This window comes from Hemitrygon akajei, chromosome 23, assembly GCF_048418815.1.
Source record: "Hemitrygon akajei chromosome 23, sHemAka1.3, whole genome shotgun sequence".
Classification (NCBI taxonomy): Eukaryota; Metazoa; Chordata; class Chondrichthyes; order Myliobatiformes; family Dasyatidae; genus Hemitrygon; species Hemitrygon akajei.
Genome location: NC_133146.1, coordinates 59547103 through 59572794, shown reverse-complemented (window position 1 = coordinate 59572794; position 25692 = coordinate 59547103). Strand labels below are relative to the sequence as shown.

Sequence of the window (25692 nt, the reverse complement as noted above, 5' to 3'; positions counted from 1 at the left end):
TTCTTAATAAGGGTGTTATGACGAGAAAGCAGGAGAATGGGGATGAAAAAAACCCATGATTGAATTGTGGGACAGACTCATGAGCCAAATGGCTTAATTCTGCTGTAGACATGAGTGCTCTCCAATTTACAGGCGAAGCAGGGGCCAGCCCTTATCTAACCACCTGTAACAGAGTCAGTAGCCAAGTGTGAGAACATGTTAGAATAGGCTCTCTCTCCTGGAACCTTTTAGCCTCTTAACGTCTGGCAACCCACTTGCAATGCAATTTGGTAACCACTTACATGGTTAGGAGAGAAGTCAGTTCACAATTTCTCTCTATCATTCTCAAGAACCTTTGTTTTCAAGACTTGTTCACTGGTGTGTATTAATCAACCTGATGTTGTCTGTATTATAAATATGAAGTTGAAGCCAGCAGAATAGGTTTGGTTAATTAAACTATTGAAACAACTAAAGGATGAATTAAATGTGTAAAATGTATTAATCTTGTAGACAAGGGGATGTTGGGAAAGATCTCTCCAACCAATACCCAGTACTCTTCCAGAAGTGTTAAACGTCATGAGGCATAGGGAACAGTGCACTTCTAAGCAGTGTCATTGCCTGTTAAAAGGGCTAACCCAAAAATGAAGTTATACTGGCTTCTATCTTTCAAACCAAATGAAGGGTCTTGACCTGATGCATTGACAGTCCATCTCTTTCCAAAGATGTTGCCTGACCTGCTATGCTTGTCCAGTGTTCAATATGTCATGCTATGCTTGTCCAGTGTTCAATATGTCCTGCTATGCTTGTCCAGTGTTCAATATGTCATGCTATGCTTGTCCAGTGTTCAATATGTCCTGCTATGCTTGTCCAGTGTTCAATATGTCCTGCTATGCTTGCTGTCACGATATGCGCTGGCACTATTGGAACCCAAGTGCGGAGGAAAGACAAACTCTGATGTAAAGACGGTAACTAGAGTTTATTCATAATAATTCCAAAAGAACATCAGTGGCTCAGCTGAGCGACACCACAAGAAGTAATATTCTCAAAAACTAGGACCCTGTAATTAATGCTAATTGGGCATTTGCTTAAGTAATACCGGTAACATGGGAGTGCCCGAGCCCATCAAGAAAAACTTAACAGGCTTAAATAGAAAGCACGAGGAGACTTGAGGGAAGTCACTTGAGGAAAACTCAAGGAACTCTGAACAATTAGTGACTTTTATTAAACAACAATTAACCATTTCAGGTGCTCTAAAAACCTCGGAGCCCACCACTCTCCAGCGCCCCGCACAGGCCTGAAAAGCTCATTACAGCAGAAGTAACTTTGTTAAAAATATCCTTGCTTTATTCACTACAGATGAGGCTGAAGCGGTTAGTAGCTCCTATGAATCCTATGATGAGGAAGAGAATACCAAAGGGAAATCAATGACCCATCAGTGGCCTTCTCCAGAAGCTTCCATTGAGCTGATGAAAGATGCCCGGATTTGTGCTTTCCTCTGGCGAAAGAAATGGCTGGGACAGTGGGCCAAACAACTGTGCGTCATCAAGGAATGCAAGCTTCTGGTAAGTATGTAGTATAGTGGCAAAGTATTGTTTGATATATCAAAGACATTTTAATATCAACGTTCAAAATTACGTGGCAACTCCAGCAATGAAATAAATCTTACTAAGAGGGAAAATGGAACTTCAGCTATTAATAAAAAAATCTATTGCTTGTTATGGGGAATAACAATTTCATGCCACGTTTCTCTTATTAACTTGTTTAACTGAGTTAACGTTTCTGCTAAGAATGACCCCTAGTGCAGTGATAAGACTCCTGACTATAGAACAGTAAGCTCTCTAAGTTTGAGCGTCATTCAGAATCCGAATCAGAATCAAGTTTAATATCACCAGCGTATGTCATGAAATTTATTAACAGTGGCAGCAGTACAATGCAGTACATAATAATAGAAAAAAACTATGAATTACAATTAGTGTGTGTTTATCTATATAATAGTTAAATAAGTAGGGCAAAAGCAGAAATAAAAAATAGTGAGGTAGTGTACATGGGTTCAATGTTCAGTGTCCATTCAGAAATCGTATGGTGGAGGGAAAGAAGCTGTTGCTGAATTACGGTGTGTGCCGTCGGGCTTCTGTACTTCCTTCCTGACAGTAACAATGAGAAGGGGACATATCCTGGGTGGTGGGGGTCCTTAATGATGGACACTGCCTTTTTGAGGCACCGCTCCTTGAACATGTCTTGGATACTACCGAGGCTAGTGCCCACGATGGAGCTGACTAATTTTACAACTCAATGCAGCTTACTTCGATCCTGTGTAGTAGGCTGCCATACCAGACAGTGATGCAGCCAGTTAGAATGCTCTCTGTCTGTAGAAGCTTTTGAGTGTTTTAGGTGACATACCAAATCTTCTCAAACCCCTAATAAAATATAGCCACTGTCTTGTCTTCTTTATAGCTGCATCGGTATGTTGGGACCAGGTTAAATGCTCAGAGATATTGACACCCAGGAACTTGAAATTGCTCACTCCCTCCACTTCTGATCCCTCTGTGAAGACTGGTGTGTGTTCCCTCATCCTGAAGTCCACAATGAGCTCTTTGGACTTACTGATATTGAGTGCAAGGTTGTTGCTACAACACCACACATTTAGCAGGTATATCTCACTCCTGTACACCCTCTTGTCTCCATCTCTCCATCTGAGATCCTGCTAACAATGGTTGTATCATCATCAAATTTATAGATGGCATTTAAGCTGTGCCTAGCCATGGGTCATGGGTGTAGAGAGAGTAGAGCAGTGGGATAAGCACACATCACTGAAATACGGCAGCTGTTGATTGTCGGCAAGGAGGAGATAGTATTACCAGTCCACACAGATGATGGTCTTCCAGTTAGGAAGTTGAGGATCCAGGTGCAGAGGGAGGTACAGAGACCCAGGTTCTGTAGCTTTTCAATCAGGACTGTAGGAATGAGTTATAGAATTCCAGAGAACTCTGGAAGTTTTCTGGCTTCAGATGTTAGGTTGACCAAAAGAATAGTCCCACCTGCTTCAAAAAGGCACCAATGATACCCGTGCCTAAGAAGAGTCATGTGAGCTGCCTTAATGACTATCACTCAGTAGCACTCACATCTACGGTGATGAAATGCTTTGAGAGGTTGGTCATGGCTAGAATGAACTCCTGTCTCAGGAATTACCTGGACCCACTACAATTTACCTATCACCACTATAGGTCTACAGCAGACACAATCTTAATGGTTCTTCACATGGACAATACAAACACCTATGTCAGGATGCTGTTCGTTGACTATAGCTGAGTGTTTAACACCATCATTTCCACAGTCCTGATTGAGAAGCTACAGAACCTGAGCCTATGTACCTCCCTCTGCAATTGGATCTTTGACTTCTTAACTGGAAGACCACAATCTGTGCAGATTGGTAATAATATCTCCTCCTCGCTGACGATCAACACTGGCGCATCGCAGGGGTGTATGCTTAGTCCACTGCTCTACTCCCTTTATAACCATGACTGTGTGACATGGTATAGCTCAATTTACTGATTACTAAGTTTGCTGATGTTACAACCGTTGTTGGTAGAAACTCAGATGGAGAGGGGAACAAGATATACCAGCTAGTTGAGTGGTGTCACAGCAACAACCTTGCACTCAATGTCAGTAATATGAAAGTACTGATTGTGGACTTCAGGAAGGGTAAGGTGAGGGAACATGAACCAATCCTCATAGTGAGATCAGAGATGGAGAGAATGAGCAATTTCAAATTCCTGGGTGCTAATATATCTGAGGACGTAACCTGGTTCCAACATATCGATGCAGCAATAAAGAAGGCAAGGCAGTGGCTACATTTCACTAGGAGTTTGAAGAGATTTGGTTTGTCACCTAAGACACTCATAAAACTTCCATAGGTGTATCATGGCGAACCTTCTGACAGGCTGCATCGCTGCCTGGTATTGGGGTCGGGGATGGGGGCGGCTACTACACAGGATCAAAAGAATATATAGAAAGTTGCAAAATTAATCAGCTCCATCTTAAGTATTAGCCTCCGTAGTATCCAAGACATCTTCAAGGAGTGGTGATTCAGGAACAGCTTCTTCCCCCCTGCCATCAGATTTCTGAATGGACGTTGAACCCACGAACACTACCTCACTTTTTTATATATATTATTTCTGTTTTGCACTATTTTTACATCTAACTATTTAATATACATACAGATTTATATTTACTGTAATTGATCTACTTGTTTATTTTTTTCTTTCTATATTATCGTGTATTACATTGAGCTGCTGCTGCTAAGTTAACAAATTTTACAACACATGCTGGTGATAATAAACCTGATTCTGATGTCATTTTGTGAAATCACACAAACAAGGAATTTCAAATTCCATTGTACCCCAGTGTATAAAAGACCGTAAAACATAGGAGCAGAATTAGGCCATTTGGCCCATCAAATCTGCTCCCCCATTTGATCATGCCTGATTCATTTCCCTCTCAACGCCATTCTCCTGCCTTTTCCCTATAACCTTTCATGCCTTAACTTATCAAAAATCTATCAACCACCATCTAAAATACACCCAATGACCTGGCCTCCTCAGCTGCCTGTGGCAAAGAATTCCACAGACTCACCACCCTTTGGGTAAAGCAATTCCTCCTCATCTCTGTTCTAAAAAGACATCCCTCCAAGTTGAGGTTGTGCCTGTTTATATAACAATAAACAGAATGTGAATGGGAAAATCATCTCTTGCTAGAGATTCATTAGGTAGTGCCACCTTACACTTATGATGGGATTTTCTGGCTGTGAAGTAGTGACATTGTGGTTGCTTCATGTGCTTTTAGCCATGGAAGAGAATAGTGCTTCTGCTAACATAAGATTGCATGAAGTATTCTAATCAGTGATTTCCCAATTATGTTCCATTCTTGTTTCCAAATACTCCTTGTTGTTTCTGTGAGGAAGCACTCATCACGGCACAGAACTTTGCACTCATAAGATTATTAAAGCATGATAATTATTGTAGGAGAAATACCATGCTTACCATTCAATGAAATGTAGGATATCCTTGAATTGAATAGAACTTTATTGTCATTGCCCAAGACAATGAGAATGTGGTGCTACTCCAGTCCATGCAAAATGCATATTTACAATGCATGTGGTATAGCTTATTTTTTTTAAAGGTCTATATTTATGTGCAACAAGTGACTTCAATAGTTTATAACACCTAAAGGCCATAGAGCAAGCTGGGGTGTAGCATTATTCAGCTGACTGCAAACCTTGCACTGTGCTCTTTACAGAAGTTGAAATAAAAGGTGAAGGAGGGAATGGAATAATTAAAATTCTTAAATCTATCTTTTGCCAATGTTTGGAAGGTAATACAATACATTTTAGAACTTCTAGTTGAGAGTACCTTGAACTGGGATAATCCTTGTCAGTCAAATGTCCATCTAAGTACATAGTCACATAATTTAACACAGTTGGATTGACCTTGTACCAGCTAGAGGTAATAACATTCAGTTTCCTGCCCTGTACCCATATCTACTGAGATCCTTCATCAGGAGAGATCTACCATATCTGGTTTGATTTTTTGTAAAGGATGATTTTCATACCATTTATTAGGTTCGAAATCAGTGTTTATTTTTAATTGATCATGTTCCTTATGTATTATCCCCCTATCTTCCAGTGTTACAAAAGTTCAAAGGATCAGAATCCTCAGCTGGATGTCAGTCTGATTGGATGCAACATCGTATATAAAGAGAAACAAGTCAAAAAGAAAGAACATACCTTGAAGATCACGCCAGTCAATTCAGATGTAATTGTGCTGGGTCTCCAAAGCAAGGAACAGGCAGATCAGTGGTTAAAGGTGAGAAGATAATGATAGAGATGCATGTTCTATTGCAATTTTTACATTAACAGGAGTGATCCTTGAGTTGTAAAGAACAGGCCTCGGTTGACATAAAATACGGATGGAAAAACTCCAATAAACCCTAAAAAGTTGAATGTAGTCCCTGCTAAAAATCTGGTCCTGTTGAGAAAGGGGCCAGTAGGCTACCACAACAGCAGTAAACTTACCTTTTAAGTCTCGTAACCCATCGCCTTAGCATTGAATGAAGAGACTAATTAGCAATGAAGAAACATTGAGGAAATTGTGAACAGTAGTAATTTTTACAGGTGTAACCTCTTTTGCTGGACTCATTTGCAAACTCGGCTCATTAGCTGGCTCTGCTAACAGCCAAGTGACTCAACGGTGAGAAGGCCAGCTTTCATAAACAATACACGCCTAGGGTCGGTATGATTTAGGGTTCAAACAAACAGGAACGTCCTGATGTTCTGATTAAAGAAACCTTGATTTGAGCAAATGCTGTGTAAATACTGCCCATACATAATTGTTGGTTAGCGAGAAATAGCAGATCGTACAGTGCATAAAATTATAAAGGAAGTATATTTACCGATGTCAGCTTTATCAGCAGTTAGTAGGGAAAAGCAAATAAAAGTAAACGAAGGGGTTCATGACAGTTAAACAAATCCAGTGTGCACATCACCGTTGGAGTTCGTCCCTTCCAAAACTGGGTATTCAGGGTTGTATTTCTTACTCACAGTCTGTGTGAAAACACCTGCCACATTTTCAAACTCCTCTCGAAGACCAAACTGGCTCTCTCTCTCTTCCTCTCTCTCTCGCTCTCAGGAATATTGACCTTCCTCCTTGGAGGCATTCATCTGCATAAAGCATTCTTTGCAATGGGAACTCCTCTTCCAATGACATTCTGTGGCATCTTCCCTCCTCTACTGCTCTGCAGCTCTCTCCAAAAAATCCCCAAACCAGACTACTGTCTGTCACAAATCTCTCTCTGCTCTAACGTGGAGCAGAGAGCAAGTGTGTAAATCTGGTGGGTGCAAAGAATGTTGGGAATGGTGAGGGTGGAGGGGTGTGGGACAGGTGGCAGAGATGGAGTGCCAGGGGCAGTGGGGTGATGTGGGTGCAGGCACAACCAGTCCTAAGATGCTGTCAAGGTCATTTGATTCCAAACAGCTGGTTGATTGGTCATTGCAGAATGCTCTCAGGTGTTTCCCGCTCCCTCCCCTCTCCCTTCCCCTTCCCATCTCAGTCCACAATAAAGACCCATGTCAGAATCAGGTTTATCATCACTCACACACATCATGAAATCTGTTTATTTTTTGTGGCAGCAGTACAGAGCAATACATAAAATTACTACAGTATAGTGCAAAATTCATAGGCACCCTTTGTGTGCCTAAGACTTCTGCACAGTACTGTAGATCATCCTCATAATGAAACTTATTCAGTGTGACCCAGGAGAAAGATAGTTTCAGGGCAGAATATATCTTTAGTACCTCATCCAAGTAATGATTATGAAGGAAAACTGATTGGCATTAGCTAAAATTATCAACACTGCAGTGCTCAGTAAAGCAACAACCTAATTTACATTTCTTCTGCAAACTATGTGCACTCACTTTTCATTATTTCAACAACGTTTCATTTGAAATACTTTTTTCAATAGGTCCCAAACACTTCAAATCAAAAGCCTTCCGATTGAGAGAAGAATATCATGTCAAGGAAGACTTAGTGATGGTCCCTGACTAGTGAGGGCGGCTGCAAATCCTAGGCTTGTATTCATTATTGCAGACGACAGCTCCCAGCATTGGTAAACCAGTGTACACTGCAGACGTTGCAATTCAGTGTAGTTTTTGTCAGCCATCATTCTTTGATCCATCCGATCAAAGTCCATCAGCCTTCTGAATGAGAAAAGCAAAGGAGAATCAATAATGAGAACTTACTCCAGAAAAAGGAAAGCCATCAAAACAGAACTTTGATGCCCCTCTTCTCATGGTACTGACATTTATTGGAAAAACTTTGTTTCCCAGTTTAAACCTTTCCCTCCTTGTTCATGCCTGGAATCCAATAACTGAAGAAAAATTTATTTTATTTATTGAGATACAGATATAGGTCCTTCCAGCCCTTCAAGCTGCATCCCTCAGCATCTCCTGATTTAACCCTAGCCCAGTCACAGGACAATTTACAATGACTAATTAATCTACCAAACCGTACGTCTTTGGACTGTGGGAAGAAACCAGAGCACCCGGAGGAAACGAATGTGGTCACAGGAGAACGTGCAGACTCCTTACAGGCAGCGGCAGGAAATGGTCTCATGTCACTGGTACTGTAAGCTATTAAGCTAACCACTACGCTGCTGTGGTGCTCAAATGTTGTACATCATTATCATGGTTTTCTAATAATCATTTTAGCTTTAAATCATTTATTTATTTAGAGATAGAGAGTAAAACAGGTCCTTCCGGTTCTTCAAACCACTCTGCCGAGCTACCTATCCAATAAGAAATCATTGAGAAGCAACAAAAAACTTTAAAATTTTAAGATGTTCTTTTAATCAAGGACTCTTCATCTAATATTCTAAATATTTATTACTTATTGATTATTATTTTTCTTTCTTTTTGTATTTACACAGTTTATTGTCTTTTGCACACTGGTTGTCCACCCTGTTGGTGTGGTCTTTCATTGATTCTATATGGCTATTAATATATTATGGATTTATAGAATATGCACTGAAGAAAATAGATCTCAGGTGGCATAGTCTCACCCACTGTAGGAGTGAGGAATGATTGACCTTAACCTAATTACGGGGCAATTTACAATGACCAATTAACCTACCCCATATGTTAGGGGGAAATCAGAGCTCCTCAGGAAAAGCCACACATTCCACGGGGAGGACATACAGTATGGTGTTGGAATTGAACTCAGAACTCTGGCATGCCCTGAGCTGTAAAAATGTCACACTAACCGCTACACTACCATGGTGCCCAGTGACATGAAGACGAGTTGTGTCTTCAATCATCAAAAGTTTTTTTCAAGTTAGGTGCTCCTGTAGCTTTGGATTTTTGGCTTGTTTGGTTTTAACTGTGTAGCCATAGCAATGTGATCTCTGCCAGTATCCACCCATCTCTTCAGCAGTGAGACTTGCCACTGTTTAGTTGAAGAAACATGTGTTGAAGTGTGAAGGAAGACAGGGGTATGGTTACATTGGTCCCAACATTATTCCCTAAACATTCTGCTTTTTGTTTGACTGCACGGAGGAGTCCTTTGGAAGTGTTTTTGAGAATATGTTCTGTTAGTAGTATGGATCTCACTTCAAATAGCTGCATAGACTCGCGTACTGTAAGAGTGAGGAATGGTATCAGCTCGAAACCCAATGTATAGAATGGAGATACATTGGGGAAGAAGTTTTGATTTGGCCCCTAACAGCAGCTGCACTGTGGAAACCATATGATATAGGAACAGAATCAGGCCATTTGACCCATCAAGTCTGCTCCACCATGGCTATTTACTATCCCTCTCAGCCCCAGTCCTCTGTTTTCTCCAAAAAACATTGAATACCCTGACTAATCAAGAACCTAATCTTTGCTTTAAATATTCTCAGTAACTTGGCCTCCACAGCCATCTATGGCAATGAATTCCATAGACTCACCACCATCTGGCTAAAGAAATTTCTCCTCATCTCTGTTCTAAAGGGTTGTCTCTCCATTCTGAGGTTGTGCGCTCTGGTCTTAGACTCACCCACTATAGGAAATATCCTCTTCACATCCATGCTATCTAGCCCTTTCAATATTTGATAAGTTTCAATGAGATTCCCCCCACCCTTCCCCCCCACCTTTCATCTAAACTCCAGTGAGTACTGACCAGGGCTATCAAATACTCCTCATATGTTAACTCTTTCATTTCAGAATCATTCTCGAGAACTTCCTCTTGGACCTTTTCCAATTCCTATACATCTTTTCTTCGATAAGGAGTCCAAAACTGCTCACAATACTCCAAGTGCAGTCTCACCAATGCCTTATAAAAACTCAGCATTACATCTTTGCTTTTATATTCTAGATTCCTCTCAATATGAATGCTAACATTGCATTTGCCTTCCTTATCACCAACTCAATTGGAAGTTAACCTTGGGGGAATTCTGCACAAGGACTCCCAAGTCTCTCTGCACCTCTGATTTTTGAAGTTTCTCACCATTTAGGAAATAGTCTATGCCTTTATTCCTCCTACCAAAATGCATGACCAAACAGTTTCTTACACTATATTCCATCTGCCTCTTCTTTGCCAATTCCCCCAGTCTCTCCGAGTCATTCTGCAGACTCCCTGCTTCCTCAACATTACCTCCCTCACCATCTATCTTCATGTCCTTGACAAACCTGGCCAGAAAACCATCAATCCAAGTCATTGACATATAATATCAAAAGAAGCTTCCCCAACCCCAACCCTTGTGAAAAGGCTCCCTTCATTCACACACTTTGCCCAGAAAGCTGATCTTCTATCCATGCGGTATCTTTCCTGTAATACCGTGGGCTCTTATCTTGTAAGTAGCCTCATGTATGGAGCCTTGTTCAAGGCTTTTTGAAAATCCAACTACACAACATCAACCGATACTATCCTTGTTATTTCTTCAAAGAATTCCAACAGATATGTCAGGCAAGATTTCCCCTTAAGGAAACTATGCTGACGTTGGCCTATTTTATCACCCCAAGAAACATCATCCTTAATAATGGACTCTGATATATACCCAGCCACTGAAGTCATGCCAACTGGCCTATCATTTCCTTTCTTCTGCCTCCCGTCATTCTTAAAGAGTGGATTGACGTTTACAACTTTCCAGTTGTCCAGAACCATTCCAGAATCCAGTGATATCATTATTAATGCTTCCACAATCTCTTCATCTACCTCTTTCAGAATCCTGAGGTGTAGATCAGCCAGTCCAGGTGATATATCTGCCTTCAGACCTTTCAGCTTCCCAAACACCTTCTCCTTAGTAATAGCAACTACCCTCTTGAATTTCTAGCATTCTGCTAGTGTCTTCCATGGTGAAGAAAGATGCAAAATACTAATTCAGTTCATCTGCCATTTCTTTGTTCACCCATTACTACCTCTCTAGCTTAATTTTCCAAAGGTCCAATTTCCTCTTTTTTATTCTAGGTATCTGCGTATATATATATATAGATAGAGAGATAAATATCTGAAAAAAGCTTGGGTATCCTCTTGGCAATCTTACCTTCATATTTCATTTTTTCTCTTCTTATGGCTTTTTAGTTGCCTTCTGTTGTTCTTTAAAAGCTTTCCCACTATTTTTTGCTATATTATATGCCCTCTCTTTGACTTTTCTTGTCAGCCATGGTTGCCTCATCTTTCCTTCAGAATACACCTTGGTCTTTGGGATGTATCTATCCTGTGCACTCCGAATGGCCTCTGGAATCTCCAGGCATTGCTGTTTTGCCACCATCCTTGCTACCGTCCCCTTCCTATCAATTTTGGTCAGCTCCTCTCTCATGCCACTGTAATTCCCTTTATTTCACGTTAATACTGATACATCTGATTTTAGCTTCTCCCTCTCAAACTGCAGGGTGAATTGTGTCATATTATGATCACTGTCTCCTAAGGGTTCATTAACCTTAAGCTCTCGAATCAAATCCGGGTCATTCCACAACACCCATTCCAGAATTGCCTTTCACTGGTGGGCTCAAACACCAGCTCTCTAAAAAGCCAGGTCATAGGTATTCTATGAATTCCATCTCTTGGGATCTGGTGCCAACCTGATTTTGAATGTTGAAATCCTCCACGACTATTGTAACATTTCCCTTTTTACGAGCCTTTTCTATCTCCTCTTGTAATTTGTATCCCACATCATGAATTAATTATAAAGTAATACAGTCTTGTAGGAAAGGCAGTGCAATAATCACAGGCAGTTTTAATCAGTTTAGGCAGATCAAATTGGCAAGGGTAGTCTGAAGGATAAAACCAGAGTGGATTTGGGATGGCTTCTTAGAGTAATATGTTGTCCTGAGAAACCCTGGGGAGCAGGCTATTTTAGACGTGGAGTTATGTAATGAGACATAACTATTTAATTAAAGCATGCTAATGGATTCCCTAGGAAACCATGATCAGCACTTGGTAAATTTTAAACAGATTGAGAGTGAGAAACCTGGGTCAGAATCTAGCATCCTAAACTGAAGTAATGGCAATTACAATTCCATGAGGACAGAGCTAGTTAAAGTGGACTGGGAAAATAGATTGATGAGTAGGACAGTTGATGAGTAGCGGCTGACAGGAATGAAAGAGAGCATGACCAACATTGCAGCATCTAAACAGAAACCTGCTTGGCTGAACAGATTATGTTACTGTTATGGCAGGGGCTCACATACACCGGCCCAATGCAGGTTTGTAGCAAAACTTGCAGTTGCTTCTCTGCTGTTTCCACTGATACAACTATTACAACTGCTCATTTAAATGTAAGTTGTGCTTCACTTAGGAGATATTTTTGAATGCTTTCCTGTAAGATTCAACAAACTAAATGATCTCTCTGTATATCATTAAGACCACCACTGAATGCTAAGAGAATCTCTTTGATTCAGCCATGTACTGGGGAATTGATGATGAGAAATAAAGAAAAGACCACAAAATAATATTTTGGATTTGTTTTCATGGTTTAAGACACTGAAATCAGTTTAAGAACTATAGATGCAGCCGAAGTGTTGGGGTTTGTGTGGAATCAATAGTGAGAGACTTCAGAAACACAATTCCTGATCTTACTTATTTTATTTGGAGATACTCCGCGGAATAGGTCCATCTGGCCCTGCAGCCCAACAACCCTCAATTTAACCTTGGCCTAAGCATGGGACAATTTACAATTGGGTAGGGTGAAATAGGGGGATTGCTGGGCAGTGCAGCTCGAAGGACTCGAAGAGCCTATTCCACACTTCATCTCAATTAATTAATTGGCCGAGTCTTGGGTAATGATGTGTCTGAGTACAGAGAGGAAATTAAGAGCCTGGTGACATGGTGCGAAGACAATAACCTATCCCTCAATGTCAGCAAGACGAAGGAATTGGTTGTTGACTTCAGAAGGAGTAGCGGACCGCACAACCCCATCTACATCGGTGGTGCACAGGTGGAACAGGTCAAAAGCTTTAAGTTCCTCGGGGTGAATATCACAAATGACCTGACTTGGTCTAACCAAGCGGAGTCCACTGCCAAGAAGGCCCACCAGTGCCTTTACTTCCTGAGAAAGCTGAAGAAATTTGGCCTGTCCCCTAAAACCCTCACTAATTTTTATAGATGCACCGTAGAAAGCATTCTTCTAGGGTGCATCACAACCTGGTATGGAAGTTGTCCTGTCCAAGACCGGAAGAAGCTGCAGAAGATTGTGAACATAGCCCAGCACATTACACAAACCAATCTTCCATCCTTGGATTCACTTTACACCGCACGCTGTCAGAGCAGTGCTGCCAGGATAATCAAGGACACGACCCACCCAGCCAACACACTTTTTGTCTCTCTTCCCTCCGGGAGAAGGTTCAGGAGCTTGAAGATTCGTACGGCCAGATTTGGGAACAGCTTCTTTCCAACTGTGATAAGACTGCTGAACGGATCCTGACCCGGATCTGGGCCGTACCTTCCAAATATCTGGACCTGACTTGCACTACCTTACTTTCCCTTTTCTATTTTCTAATTATGATTTTATAATTTAAATTTTTATTATATTTAGTTTGATTTGTATTTCAGGGAGCGCGAAGCACAGAATCAATTATCACTGTGGTGATTGTACGCTCTAGTAATCAATTGTTTGGTGACAATAAAGTAAAGTAAAATTAATTAATAGTTTGCAAATATCAGGCAGACAGAAACTCGGTGAAAAATATCTCTAAGCGCAGATGCAACGGGGTAGGAAATCCATGTGAGATTGGCGTTTTTTAAAATTTACTCACCTGACATTGCAGGGACTTGAGGGTCTGAGTTATAGGGAGAGGTTGAGCAACTTGGGTTGTACTCATTGGTGCATTGGAGAATGAAGAGTGGCCAGTGAGTTGAACTGAATATGCCTGGACTCTTTCGATTTTGTGTTTCAATAGTCTGTGTTTTTTTACTATTTTTTGTTGCCATTTTTTCACAGTTGTTTTTCACAGTTATTTTTATTTGCACGGGGTGATTGATGTTTCTTTTTGAATGGGTTCCATGGTGTTTCTTTGTTTTGTGGCTGTCTGTGGGGAAGACGAGTCTCAGGTTGCATATTGTATGCATACTTTGAAACTTTGACCTTAGAGGGCTGTATGAAATCATGAGGGCCATGTGAATGCCCATATTCTCTTTCCCAGAGTTGGGGAAACTAGAACCAGAGGGAGTGGGAGAGAGATGTAATAGGACCCTGAGGGTCGTCCGTATGTGGAATGAGCTGCCAGAGGAAGCGGCTGAGGCAGGTACATTAACCACATTTAAAAGGTACTTGGACGGGTACATGGATAGGAAAAGTTTAGAGGGGTATGAGCCAAACTCATGCCAATGGAACTAGTTTAAATGGGCATCTTGATCATCGTGAACCAGTTGGACTGCCAGTTGGTCTGTCTTAACAGTGATGGAGTTCCTCTTGTCCTTACCTACCACCCCCATGAGCCACTGCATCCAACATGTCATTCTCCGCAATTTTCATCATCTCCGAAGGTATCCTACCACCAGGCGTATCTTTACCTCCCCCTCCCTCCACGTTCTGCAGCAATTGCTCTCTCCATGAGTCCTTGTCCATTCAAACTCTCCCAGCACTTATTCCTGCAAGCAGCCAAAGTGCTTCACCTGTCCATTCACTCCATTCAAACGAGGTCATCTGCTGTGTCCAGTGGTCCCGATGTGGCCTCCTCTATGGTGGTGAGACCCATGGAAAATGGGGGGACCACGTCTGCACCATCTACCACAAGCGTTTTCCAACATATCCATTCCAATATGTCGGTCCATGGCTCCTCTGGGGCCAAGATGAGGCCAGCCTCAAGGCGGAGGAGCAACACTTTATATTCTGTCTGGGTAGCCTCCAACAGGATGGCATGAACATCAATTTCTCCTTCCGGTAAAAAACATCCTCCCCTCCCCCTCCCCTCCTCTTCTATTCCATACTCTGGCTTCTTACCTCTTCTCACCTACCTATCACCTCCACCGAGTGCTCGCCTGCTTCCCTGTCTCCTATGCTCCACTCTCCTCTCCTATCAGATTGCTTCCTTTATTTTTCCTATCCATTTGGCTTCACCTATCACATTCTAGCTATCCTCCTTCCCCTCCCCCATCTTTTAATTGTGACATCTTCCCCTGTCCATTCCAGTCCTGAAGAAGGACTTTAGCCCGAAACATTGACTGCTGATTTACCTCTGTTGATGCTGCCTGGCCTGCTGAGTTCCTCCAGCATTCTGTGTGTGTTGCTCTGTTTCAATGTTGTGTGACTCTGACTCTCTCTGTCTCTATGATCTAATTGGTACCAATTAACATTTTAACTACCATTCTGTTGTTTTAAAATGTGAGCAGGTCTGGAGTACGGGGGGTTTGCTGGGCAGCTGGGCTGGAGGGGCTGGAGTACGGGGGGGTTTGCTGGGCAGCAGGTCTGGAGGGGCTGGAGTACGGGGGGTTTACTGGGCAGCTGGGCTCGAGGGGCTGGAGTACGGGGGGTTTACTGGGCAGCAGGTCTGGAGGGGCTGGAGTACGGGGGGTTTACTGGGCAGCAGGTCTGGAGGGGCTGGAGTACGGGGGGTTTACTGGGCAGCTGGGCTCGAGGGGCTGGAGTACGGGGGGTTTACTGGGCAGCAGGTCTGGAGGGGCTGGAGTACGTTTACTGGGCAGCAGGTCTGGAGGGGCTGGAGTACGGGGGGTTTACTGGGCAGCTGGGCTCGAGGGGCTGGAGTACAGGGGGTTTACTGGGCAGTAGACCTGGAGGGGCTGGAGTACGGGGGGTTTGCTGGGCAGCAGGTCTGGAGGGGCTGGAGTACGGGGGGTTTACTGGGCAGCAGGTCTGGAGGGGCTGGAGTACGGGGGGTTTACTGGGCAGTAGACCTGGAGGGGCTGGAGTACGGGGGGTTTACTGGGCAGCAGGTCTGGAGGGGCTGGAGTACGGGGGGTTTACTGGGCAGCTGGTCTGGAGGGGCTGGAGTACGGGGGGTTTACTGGGCAGCAGGTCTGGAGGGGCTGGAGTACGGGGGGTTTACTGGGCAGCTGGTCTGGAGGGGCTGGAGTACGGGGGGTTTACTGGGCAGCAGGTCTCGACGGGCTGGAGTACGGGGGGTTTACTGGGCAGCTGGTCTGGAGGGGCTGGAGTACGGGGGGTTTACTGGGCAGCAGGTCTCGACGGGCTGGAGTACGGGGGGTTTACTGGGCAGTAGGTCTGGAGGGGCTGGAGTACAGGGGGTTTACTGGGCAGCAGGTCTGGAGGGGCTGGAGTACGGGGGGTTTACTGGGCAGCAGGTCTCGAGGGGCTGGAGTACAGGGAGTTTACTGGGCAGCAGGTCTCGAGGGGCTGGAGTACGGGGGGTTTACTGGGCAGCAGGTCTCGAGGGGCTGGAGTACGGGGGGTTTACTGGGCAGCAGGTCTCGAGGGGCTGGAGTACGGGGAGTTTACTGGGCAGCTGGTCTGGAGGGGCTGGAGTACGGGGAGTTTACTGGGCAGCTGGTCTGGAGGGGCTGGAGTACGGGGAGTTTACTGGGCAGCTGGTCTTGAGGGGCTGAAGAGGCCTATTACACACTGTATCTCAACAAATTACAAAATAAATTAAAAGTTACAGAACTTCTACGTTTCCTCCCTACTTTTTAGGTGATTCAAGAAATCAGCAACATTCAAGGTGAAACTTTTCCTGATGGAAATCTTGTATCCGTGGAATGTTCCCGCAGTCATGGCCAAAGGGTGAGTCATTGCTATCTGAATGCAGTTACGTTTAATCTGCTTTGTCCTTATTTACCCGGCCTCAGCGGAGGTCTGTAGTTGCCACACATACTCGAAATGGATTTCCTCAAAGGAGATACTAAAGATACACAATATGGAACCACGTGTGAAAAGGAGAGAGACACTTAAAAACAATAACTATCGTTTGAAAAAATACATCTTTGCATTGTGATCTTCCAAATTCTATCGATTCAGAAAAGATTCCATCAGATGCTAAACTACTATTCAAGAAAGAAAAAATGTAAGCCAATTAACCTGACATCTCTTGTCAGATAGTCTGGGACGCATAGAAACTCTTGATGAACTAAGGCAGGGTCAACATGGTTTTATGAAAAGGAAATACTGTTAGACAACCTTAGTGGACTCTGAGGGTGTACCTGGCTGGAATAACACTGGGAACCTGGTGCATTTGGATTTGCAAAGGGCATTATTTCACAACACTATGACTGGCAGCCTTGAAGGTTATTTATTTATTTATTGAGATACAGTGTGCAATAGGCCATTCAGACCTTTTGAGCCACACTGCCCAGCAGCCCCCCTGTTTAAACCTGGCCTCATTTACAATAAGCAAATAATCTACTAACTGGTGCATCTTTGGAATGTGGGAGGAAACCAGAGCAGTGGAGAAAGGCCATGCAGTGGGAATTAATCCAGGGTTGCCTGTACTGTGAAGTGTTGTGCTAACCAGTAAGCTACTGTGCTGCTGTGTTCATTATTGTGGACAGAGGCTTGGCCGAGACTGACAGAAAGCAGAGAGTAGGAATAAATAGATTGTTGTCAATCAGACTGCACAGATGCGTGGAGATCTGTGCTTGCACCTCAGTGTTTTATAGTTTGCACTAATAATCTAGTGGAAAGGCAAATTGAAAAAGAGTGAGCAAAAATATGATATATAATGTGAGTACATGTGAGATTATCCACGCATGTAAACAGCAGAGAAGGAGTGCCAGAGGTGGGAGGTGGTGCAGGTACAGACACACCCAGCTCTGAGACACCAGGCAAGGTCATTAACAATTGGTTTATTGATCATTACAGAATGTCTTTCTGGTGCTTCTCACTCCCTCCCCCTCCCTTCCCTTTCCCCAACCATGATTCCCCTTTCCCACTCTCAGTCCACAAATAGAAACCCATATCAGAATCAGGTTTATCATCACTCACATATGTCATGAGATTTTTTGTGTGTGGCAGCAGTACAGTGCAATACATAAAATTGCCACAGTAGTATGAAAAAGTCTTTGACACCCTAGCTATATATATATGTGTCAAAGACATTTGAACAGTATTCTATATGAATGGGAGTGTCCCTAGTGTACCAGATGATATAAACTTGATATATTGTCGCAGGAAAGCAGCATCCATTATCAGTGGCCACGCACCACCCAGACCATGCTCACTTCTCACTGCTGCCTGATGAAGCAGGTACTGGACCCTTGGGTCTCACACCCCCAGGTTCAGGAACAGTTTTTACCCCTCAACCATCAGGCCCTTGAACCAGAGGGGATAACTTCACTCACCTCATCACTGAATTGATTCGACACACTGTGGACTCATTTTCAAGAACCCTACAACTCATGTTCTCTATATTTATTGTTCGTGTTTGCACAATTTGTTGTCTTTTTCACATTGCTTGTTTGTCCATATTGTTGAGTGCAGTTTTTCATTGATTCTATTGTGTTTCTTTGTATTTACTGTGAATGCCTGCAAGAAAATGAAGCTTGGGGTAGTATATATGTACATATATAAGTTGTATATATGTACTTTGATTATAAATTTACTTCGAGTACTTTGTGTTTAGAAAAGCAAATGGAATATTGGTCCTTATTGCAAATCAAATTGGGTTACAAAAGTGGACATGTACTGTTGCAACTGTTGGGGACTTTAGTGAAAGCATACCTGAAATATAACGATGATCTCTTTATTTTGGGAAAGACTCAATTAAAGATATAATTATTCTGGAGGGATTTCAGAGAAGCTTCACTAAATTAACTCCTGGCACTTCTGATTGAAAACTGGAAATATACTCCCCCAATTTTAAATGAATGAGAGGTTTTTAATGAATTTTACTGAAACATAAAGAATTCTATTGACAGAGTCGATTCACACTTCCCCAATGTTCCTTCATGCCTACAAAGCTAGAAACAAAAACTTGACTTTAACTGATATAGAAAGAACAGACTTGTCATAGAACTGTTTAGCATGGAAACTGGACGAAATTCATGTATCTGTGCTTTGCGAGATTGGGGCCGAGGGGTGACCCACGGGCACCAGAGGAACGCACACAAAACAGTTATGTATATATATTAAACAGTTAAATTAATCAAGTACTGCAAAAAAATTAAGAAGTAGTAAGTTCATGGCTTCAATGTCCATTTAGAAATCGGATGGCAGAGGGGAAGAAGTTGTTCCTGAATCACTGAGTGTGTGTCTTCATGCTCCTGTACCTCCTTCCTGATGGTAGCAATGAGAAAATAGCATGTCCTGAGTGATAAGGATTCTTAACGATGGACGCCACTGTTTTGAGGCATTGCGCCTTGAAGACGTCCTGATGCTATGGAGGCTAGTGCCCATGATGGAGCTGACTAAGCAGTTTACAAGTCTCTATAGCTAATTTTGATCCTGTGTAGTGCCCCCCTGCCCCCATACCAGACCGTGATGCAGCCAGTTAAAATGCTCTCCATGGTACATCTGTAGAAAAAAAGTCTTGGACACTGTTTGGCAAAAGGGGAAAGGAGTAGGAAGCACCAGAGAGACATTCTATAACGATTAATAAACCAATTGTTTGGAATCAAATGGCATTGCCTGGTGTCTCAGGGCTGGGTGTGTCTGTACCGACTCCAGCCCCACTCCCCACCCTTCCCCCACCAGCACTCCTTCTCTGCCACCTGCCCCATACCCTTGCCGTGGCGCTCCACCCTCGCCAATCCAAACAAACTTTGCTCCCGCCATATTTACAAACTCTCCCTTCGCTCAACGTTGACAAATACAGTACTGTGCAAAAGTCTTAGGCACCCTAGCTATATATTTGCACAGCACTGTAAATACTTGTCAGGGCTCTGTTACGTAGACGTGTTTCATTACCACTTACAAACATAACATTGGACTTGTGCCCTGTGCTTCATTTCAGCTGGATTCTACCGAACGATACTCAGGGGCATCAGAGAGTGGGAACAGTACTGACGGTGGATCTGTCCATGAAGTTAATGACAGCAAGGATGGTACGACCCGATTTTCTTGCCCAATGAATTAACATGGTTTATTTTTGTTTGTATTGTACAGAAGGAAAATTTTAGCCCAATGAGCACAGTGAAAGACCCAGTGTACATTTCATCCTGCTTCAGTAATGGAAGCCATTTCTTTATTTATTGGGATGCAGAGTGGTCTATGCCCTTCCGGCCCTTCGAGCTGTACCCAGAAATCTCCTGATTTAATCCTAGTCACAGGACAATTTACAATGACCAATTAACCCGTTGGTGGAAACCAGAGCACCCGGAGGAGACCCACACAGTTATGAGGAGAACATACAAACTCCTTACAGGCAGCAGCATGAATTGAACCCGGATCGCTGGTATTGTAAAGCATTGTGCAAACCACAGCATTATCCTGACGCCCTATTAATTTAAATGGAAGGAGATTTGATTACATCTGTCACAGATGTAATCACTGCACTCAGCTTTTCCTTCCGCCCAAGCCTCACTTTTGCCCTGCTAAGATAATTCTACGTACTAATGTTTATTAATTAAATGACCAGATACAATTAATTCTATTGGATCAACAAACAATCTGCTGGAGGAACTCAGTGGGTCGAGGATCATCAATGAAGGGAAAAGAATTGTTGATGTTTCTCGTCAGAACCCTACACCAGTCCTGACACAGGGTTTTACCCCAAAATTTCCACACTTTCTTCCCCAGCCCCCACCACAGATGCTGCTCTGCCTGCTGAGTTCTTCCAGCAGATTGTTTGTTGCTTCAGATTACAGCATCTGCAGTCTGTTATGTCTGCAATTATGTTGGATCACAACTTAATAAGATACAACAGAAGTTCATGTCCTTCTCACACCAGTTGTCAGCACAGGAGAGGTCATGTGACCCATTGGCTATTCTCCAACTGTAGATAATATCTATTCTTCCCAATGCAAGTTTTATTTCATTTAATTTGGCATGACAAAGTTTAGCATAATTTAACCAGAAACTAAACATTTGGTACTTCAGATTCTATGTGCAATATAACGTCTATATCACTGCTGGCTTCCATATTGACCCATTATTGTTCTCCCATTCCAACTTTTTCTTCTTTTGACCCCGCACTATCAAGGCCAGCTGGTGAGGGTAAAACACTGTGCAGGTGTCCTCCAACCTCGCTGCCTGGGTGAAGGTTAAAGAGACATTTAGACAGGCACATGAACAGGAATGGGGAGATACAGACCTTGTGCAGGCAGAAGGGATTCCTTCAATTTGGGTTCTTGGTTAACATACACATAATGGGCCGAGTTGCCTGTTCCTGTGCTGCACTGATCTAGGTTCTATGATATATCTATTCTTTTTCTGGAATTTGGAACAATAGATGCAGAGAGATGTTTCCCCTGACCGAAGTGTCTAGAGCAAGGTGTTGCTGTTGGTCACTTCTTCAAATAGAAGATAGATAGACCCATTCTTAAAATCTCCAGAAACATTCCCACATTTGATGTAAGGCGTGTAGATCCCTGGCTTGTCCTTTCAGTCCTTCAAAAGCATTAGCCGCTCTCTCGTCTTCCAGGTCCTTACTCATGACTAAAGAAGACAGAAATTTCTGACAGGGCCTCAGCAATTTCTTTGGTTAATCCTTGTTCAACAAATCAGGTTGTAAAATCATGAAAAATCCATAGTGAGTTTAAAAAAGACCATTTTCTATAGGACAGAGGTTCCCAACCTGGGATCTATGGACCCCTTGCTTAATGGTTTTGGTCCATGGCATAAAAAAGGTTGGGATCCCCTACTTTAGGCAAAGGTCAAGAATGGAAATGGTGGGTATAGATTTAAGCTCATTTAAAAAAGAGAGAATTGAGGAAAACTTATTCCACCATCACCGCCTGAAATAGCAGCAAAGATGGAAATGCTCTTCATGTTTAGAATGTTGGCTTACAGAGCAAGAGCTGTGGAGTTTGAATCAGTTGAAATGCTCCGTTCACTCGACATGAATGTGTTGGGTTGAATAGCTTTCTTCTGCTCTTAGATGTCAATGTTTCTGTGACTCTAGGAACAGCATTGCGGTGGAGTTTCAGCCCAGCTGGGGTTGCATGAGCTTCACATCTTAAACACAAGAGATCCTGCAGGTGCTGGAGCTTCAGAGCAGCAGCTGGTCAGGCGGCATCTGGGGAAATGATTAAACAGTCGACGTTTTGGGCTGAGACCCTTCTTCAGGACTGGAAAGGAAGTGAGAAGAAGCCAGAATAAGAAGGTGAGGGGAGGGGAAGGAGGACAGGCTAAAAGGTGATAGATGAAGCCAGGTGGGTGGGAATGGTAAAGGGTTGGAGAGGCGGGAATCTGATAGGAGAGGAGAGTGGACAATGGGAGAAAGGAAAGGAGGAGAGGCATCAAGGGGAGGTGTTAGACAGGTGAGGAGAAGAGGTAAGAGGCCAGAGTAGGGAATTGAAGAAAAGGAAGGGGGAAGGGGAAAATTATCGGAAGTTGGAGAAATTGATGTTCATACCATCGTTGGGGGCAACCCTGGTGGCATATGAGAGTGGGCTCATTGTGGCAGTAGAGCAGGCCATGGACCAACATGTCAGAATAGGAATGGGGATAGGAATTGAAGTGGTTTGCCACCGAGAAATTCCACTTTATGTGGATAGAGATGAGGCGTTCAACAAGGCAGTACCCCAATTCATATACTTGTAGTTCCTGGCATCCACCAACTCAGTCTTTGGATTTGACCCTGTAGATGAGATTAATCAGAAATTAGAGGGTGAGGGAAGCGAGAAAACTCAGAAGAATATGTTTCCCGCAGATTTAACTTCAGGGCTCCTTTAGCTGGACTCCCCCACACCAACTCCCACAGGCTTTTACGTTGGCAGTCCCACTTCAAAGCCTCAAACCATAGAAAGTTGGGTAGGCATAATGAGAGAGCGAGAAGGAGGGAAAATTAGGGAATGGGCTGAAAGAAAGATAAATAAGTAGGTAAATAGCTAGATAGACAAATAGAAAGATAGATAGGGAGAGAGATAGAGAAAAGTAGATAGTTGGAGAGATAGAGATACAGGAAGAAAGATAGAGGAGGGTGAAATAGATACAGAGAAAGAGATTTAGAAATAGAGATAGTGTATGATGGATAGAGAATGATAGATAGATGGACCATCTGACCGATCTGAGGCAGGAGGAAGTTCAGGTCTATTTATGAGGATGCCTTTATCTCTGTCACTGGGGGAGGGGTGTGAACTGATGTTTGTCAGATACAATATGGGAGGCGAGCTCAATGACAGATTTTAGTCCTGATCACAGGAAATACTTGGCTCAGAAATACTCCAGCAACTGCATTCTGCAGCAACCAGTACTGCTACCACACAGCTGCAGCAACTCAGGTTCATTCCTGAGCATGGTGCTCTCTGAGTGGAGTTTGCAAGTACTTTTAATCTACATGGGTTTAACTCATTTTCTCCCTTTTACTCCTGCATTTCAAACACCTGCCAGTTGGTTAATTGGCTTTTGGGAACAGCCCCTCCATGTAGGCATCTGCCAAAAGAATCAAAGGGAATATGTGAAAAGATAAGTTGGGATCGTGAATGACACAGACGTGTCAGAGAGAATAAGTTGCAGGTTTATGGAGCAAAAAGGAAAAGGGATAATGAGAGCAGTAAGATTAGTCTGCAGGTAGCTGGCGTTATTCCCTTGAAGCTGCACGGCTGCACAGCCACACAGTAACTGCAATGCTCCCATGCACATAGCCTTTGTTGCCATGCAGGTAGACTTGGACGCAGATAGAAAAAGTTTACAAAATGTGAAAGATCTTCTTTGTTGTACCACATTTCATTATACCCTTTATTTAATAAATAAAATCAAAAGTATGTGATGTTTCAATTTCCATTCTAAATATTTACAGTATGCATATTCCAAACAAAAGCATTTAAAAGTTCCGCATAGTTTTTAGGCTGTGTAAAAATTTCCTACTCAGAGCAACGGCTGGTCCATGCAGCTGTAAAAAACTTCGAAGGGATGTTACAGCTGGCGTAGAGCATAGATCTGAGGTGCTGAACAGTCTCCTCGTGTGTCATAGTGAGTGAGCAATCCCTGATCTCCTTCTGCTGAAAACCTGTCCCTAGGTCTTCATACCAGACCTAGGAACTTCTTATAACCATTAGGCAGGAAGTCAAATGCCCAGCATGTATAGGGTCAAATTCATAGCCGTGATCTCAGACCTGTCCAGTGTATTGTGAATCATCCACTAAGTAGTTCTTTATCCAAGTACAATGTGAACAATGAAACATCTAACACCAATAATTCTCAGAGAGAATTTACTTTACTGATTTGTTGCTGGTTGAAGTTTCTGCCTGCTTTATACAGAGGTGTATGGAGGAGCTACTAACAGGCCCTGGTGCAATCCTTTCATTAGAGGTCAGATGTAACTCACCATCTTTCCTTAATGCATGTTCAGGATCCACCCTGAGTACAAATATTCAGAATTAGAATCAGGTTTAATATCACTGACATAGGCTGTGAAATTTGTTGTTTTGCAGCAGCAGTACATTGCAATACATAATAATAAAAATTGTTCATGGGTTCAATGTCCATTCAGAAATCGGATGGTAAAGGGGAAGAAGTTGTTCCTGAATTGTTGAGTGTGTACCTTCATTCTGATAGTAGCAATGAGAAGAGGGTAATATTTAATATAGGCTCAGTATTGTTGCATTCTTTCCATCAATAGAATTACATGTTGAAATAATTCCTAATGTGATTGAGACATATAAGAGTTTGTATAAGCTCAAAGAGATGATACAGCCAGTTGTAATATGCCAAATGTTTGAAAGAGTTATCCAATTAGTCACCTTTGTTACTGTTTGCATATTGACTGCAAATCTTTTGTTTTCAATTTTTTATTCAATCCCCTTTGAAAAAATATTATTAAATTTGCTTCCACCATCCTTTCAGGCCATGCATTCCAGACACTAACTGTTTGACTTAGTATTTCATTATCACACCAGCGCTGCTAATTATGTTCAATCTCGGTTTAGTGTCCCCACATACTCCAGCCTGTGAAAATTCACAGACATTTTGCCAATCCAACTTCAAGGAAAATCTTTGGACCTTTCACTTTCATACACATGCGTATTACTTGGCAAGAGAAAGAATAAAAATAAAATTAATAGAGAGTTTTAGTTGTTCATCGTGATCAGGTTTAAACAAGCCTTTAGAACACTCTCACATCAGAGACCACAGATCATAGCCTCTGATACTGAAGGTGTAGGGTGGCATTGACTGGTTCAAAACTGATGCTTTCTGTGTTTTGAGCTGGTGTTACCCTTGTCTCTTTTTCTCAACCTGTGTTAAATTTCTTTCCACAGTTTCAGAAATGAGCAATTTTGGTGGAAACTTTTTTTTTAATTTTCATAACAATGGTGTTACTTCAGTGTTATAGGAATGTGCAGACTAGTTAAAAAAAAGTATCAAAGGAACTGTGAAGCACTCTGATCAGACACACAGTGCCTTTGAACTTCAAATCACTATCTGCGTACTGACATTGTTTAGAAATTCTACAATGAAGTAGCCAATTAGAAACACAAGGCCATATTGTTAAGTGATCTTTGTTCATACATAATTAAGGGAGAAAAGAGAAACGCGTAGATCTGGGAACTTCCGGGTAAGCCGTTCCACTGCATTTACAACGGTGCCATTAATGTTGAAAAAGGCCCCACTCCCAAATACAGGATAAATCCACAACAGCTTTTCTTCTCAGTTAGTCTTTCAGGATTGATGATAACTTGT

The 25692-nt window shown here is 42.6% G+C and overlaps 1 protein-coding gene across 3 annotated transcripts in view; it reads left to right on the top strand.

The window, feature by feature from the left end:
* afap1l2 (actin filament associated protein 1-like 2) overlaps positions 1-25692 on the top strand; it is a 277116-nt gene that overhangs the window by 216824 nt on the left and 34600 nt on the right. For all 3 annotated transcript variants that reach the window (XM_073027807.1, XM_073027806.1, XM_073027808.1), the window contains 4 exons: positions 1336-1541; positions 5661-5840; positions 16612-16701; positions 19865-19955. In XM_073027807.1, coding sequence (XP_072883908.1) covers positions 1336-1541; positions 5661-5840; positions 16612-16701; positions 19865-19955 — 567 coding nt within the window. The remainder of the gene's footprint in view (positions 1-1335; positions 1542-5660; positions 5841-16611; positions 16702-19864; positions 19956-25692) is intronic.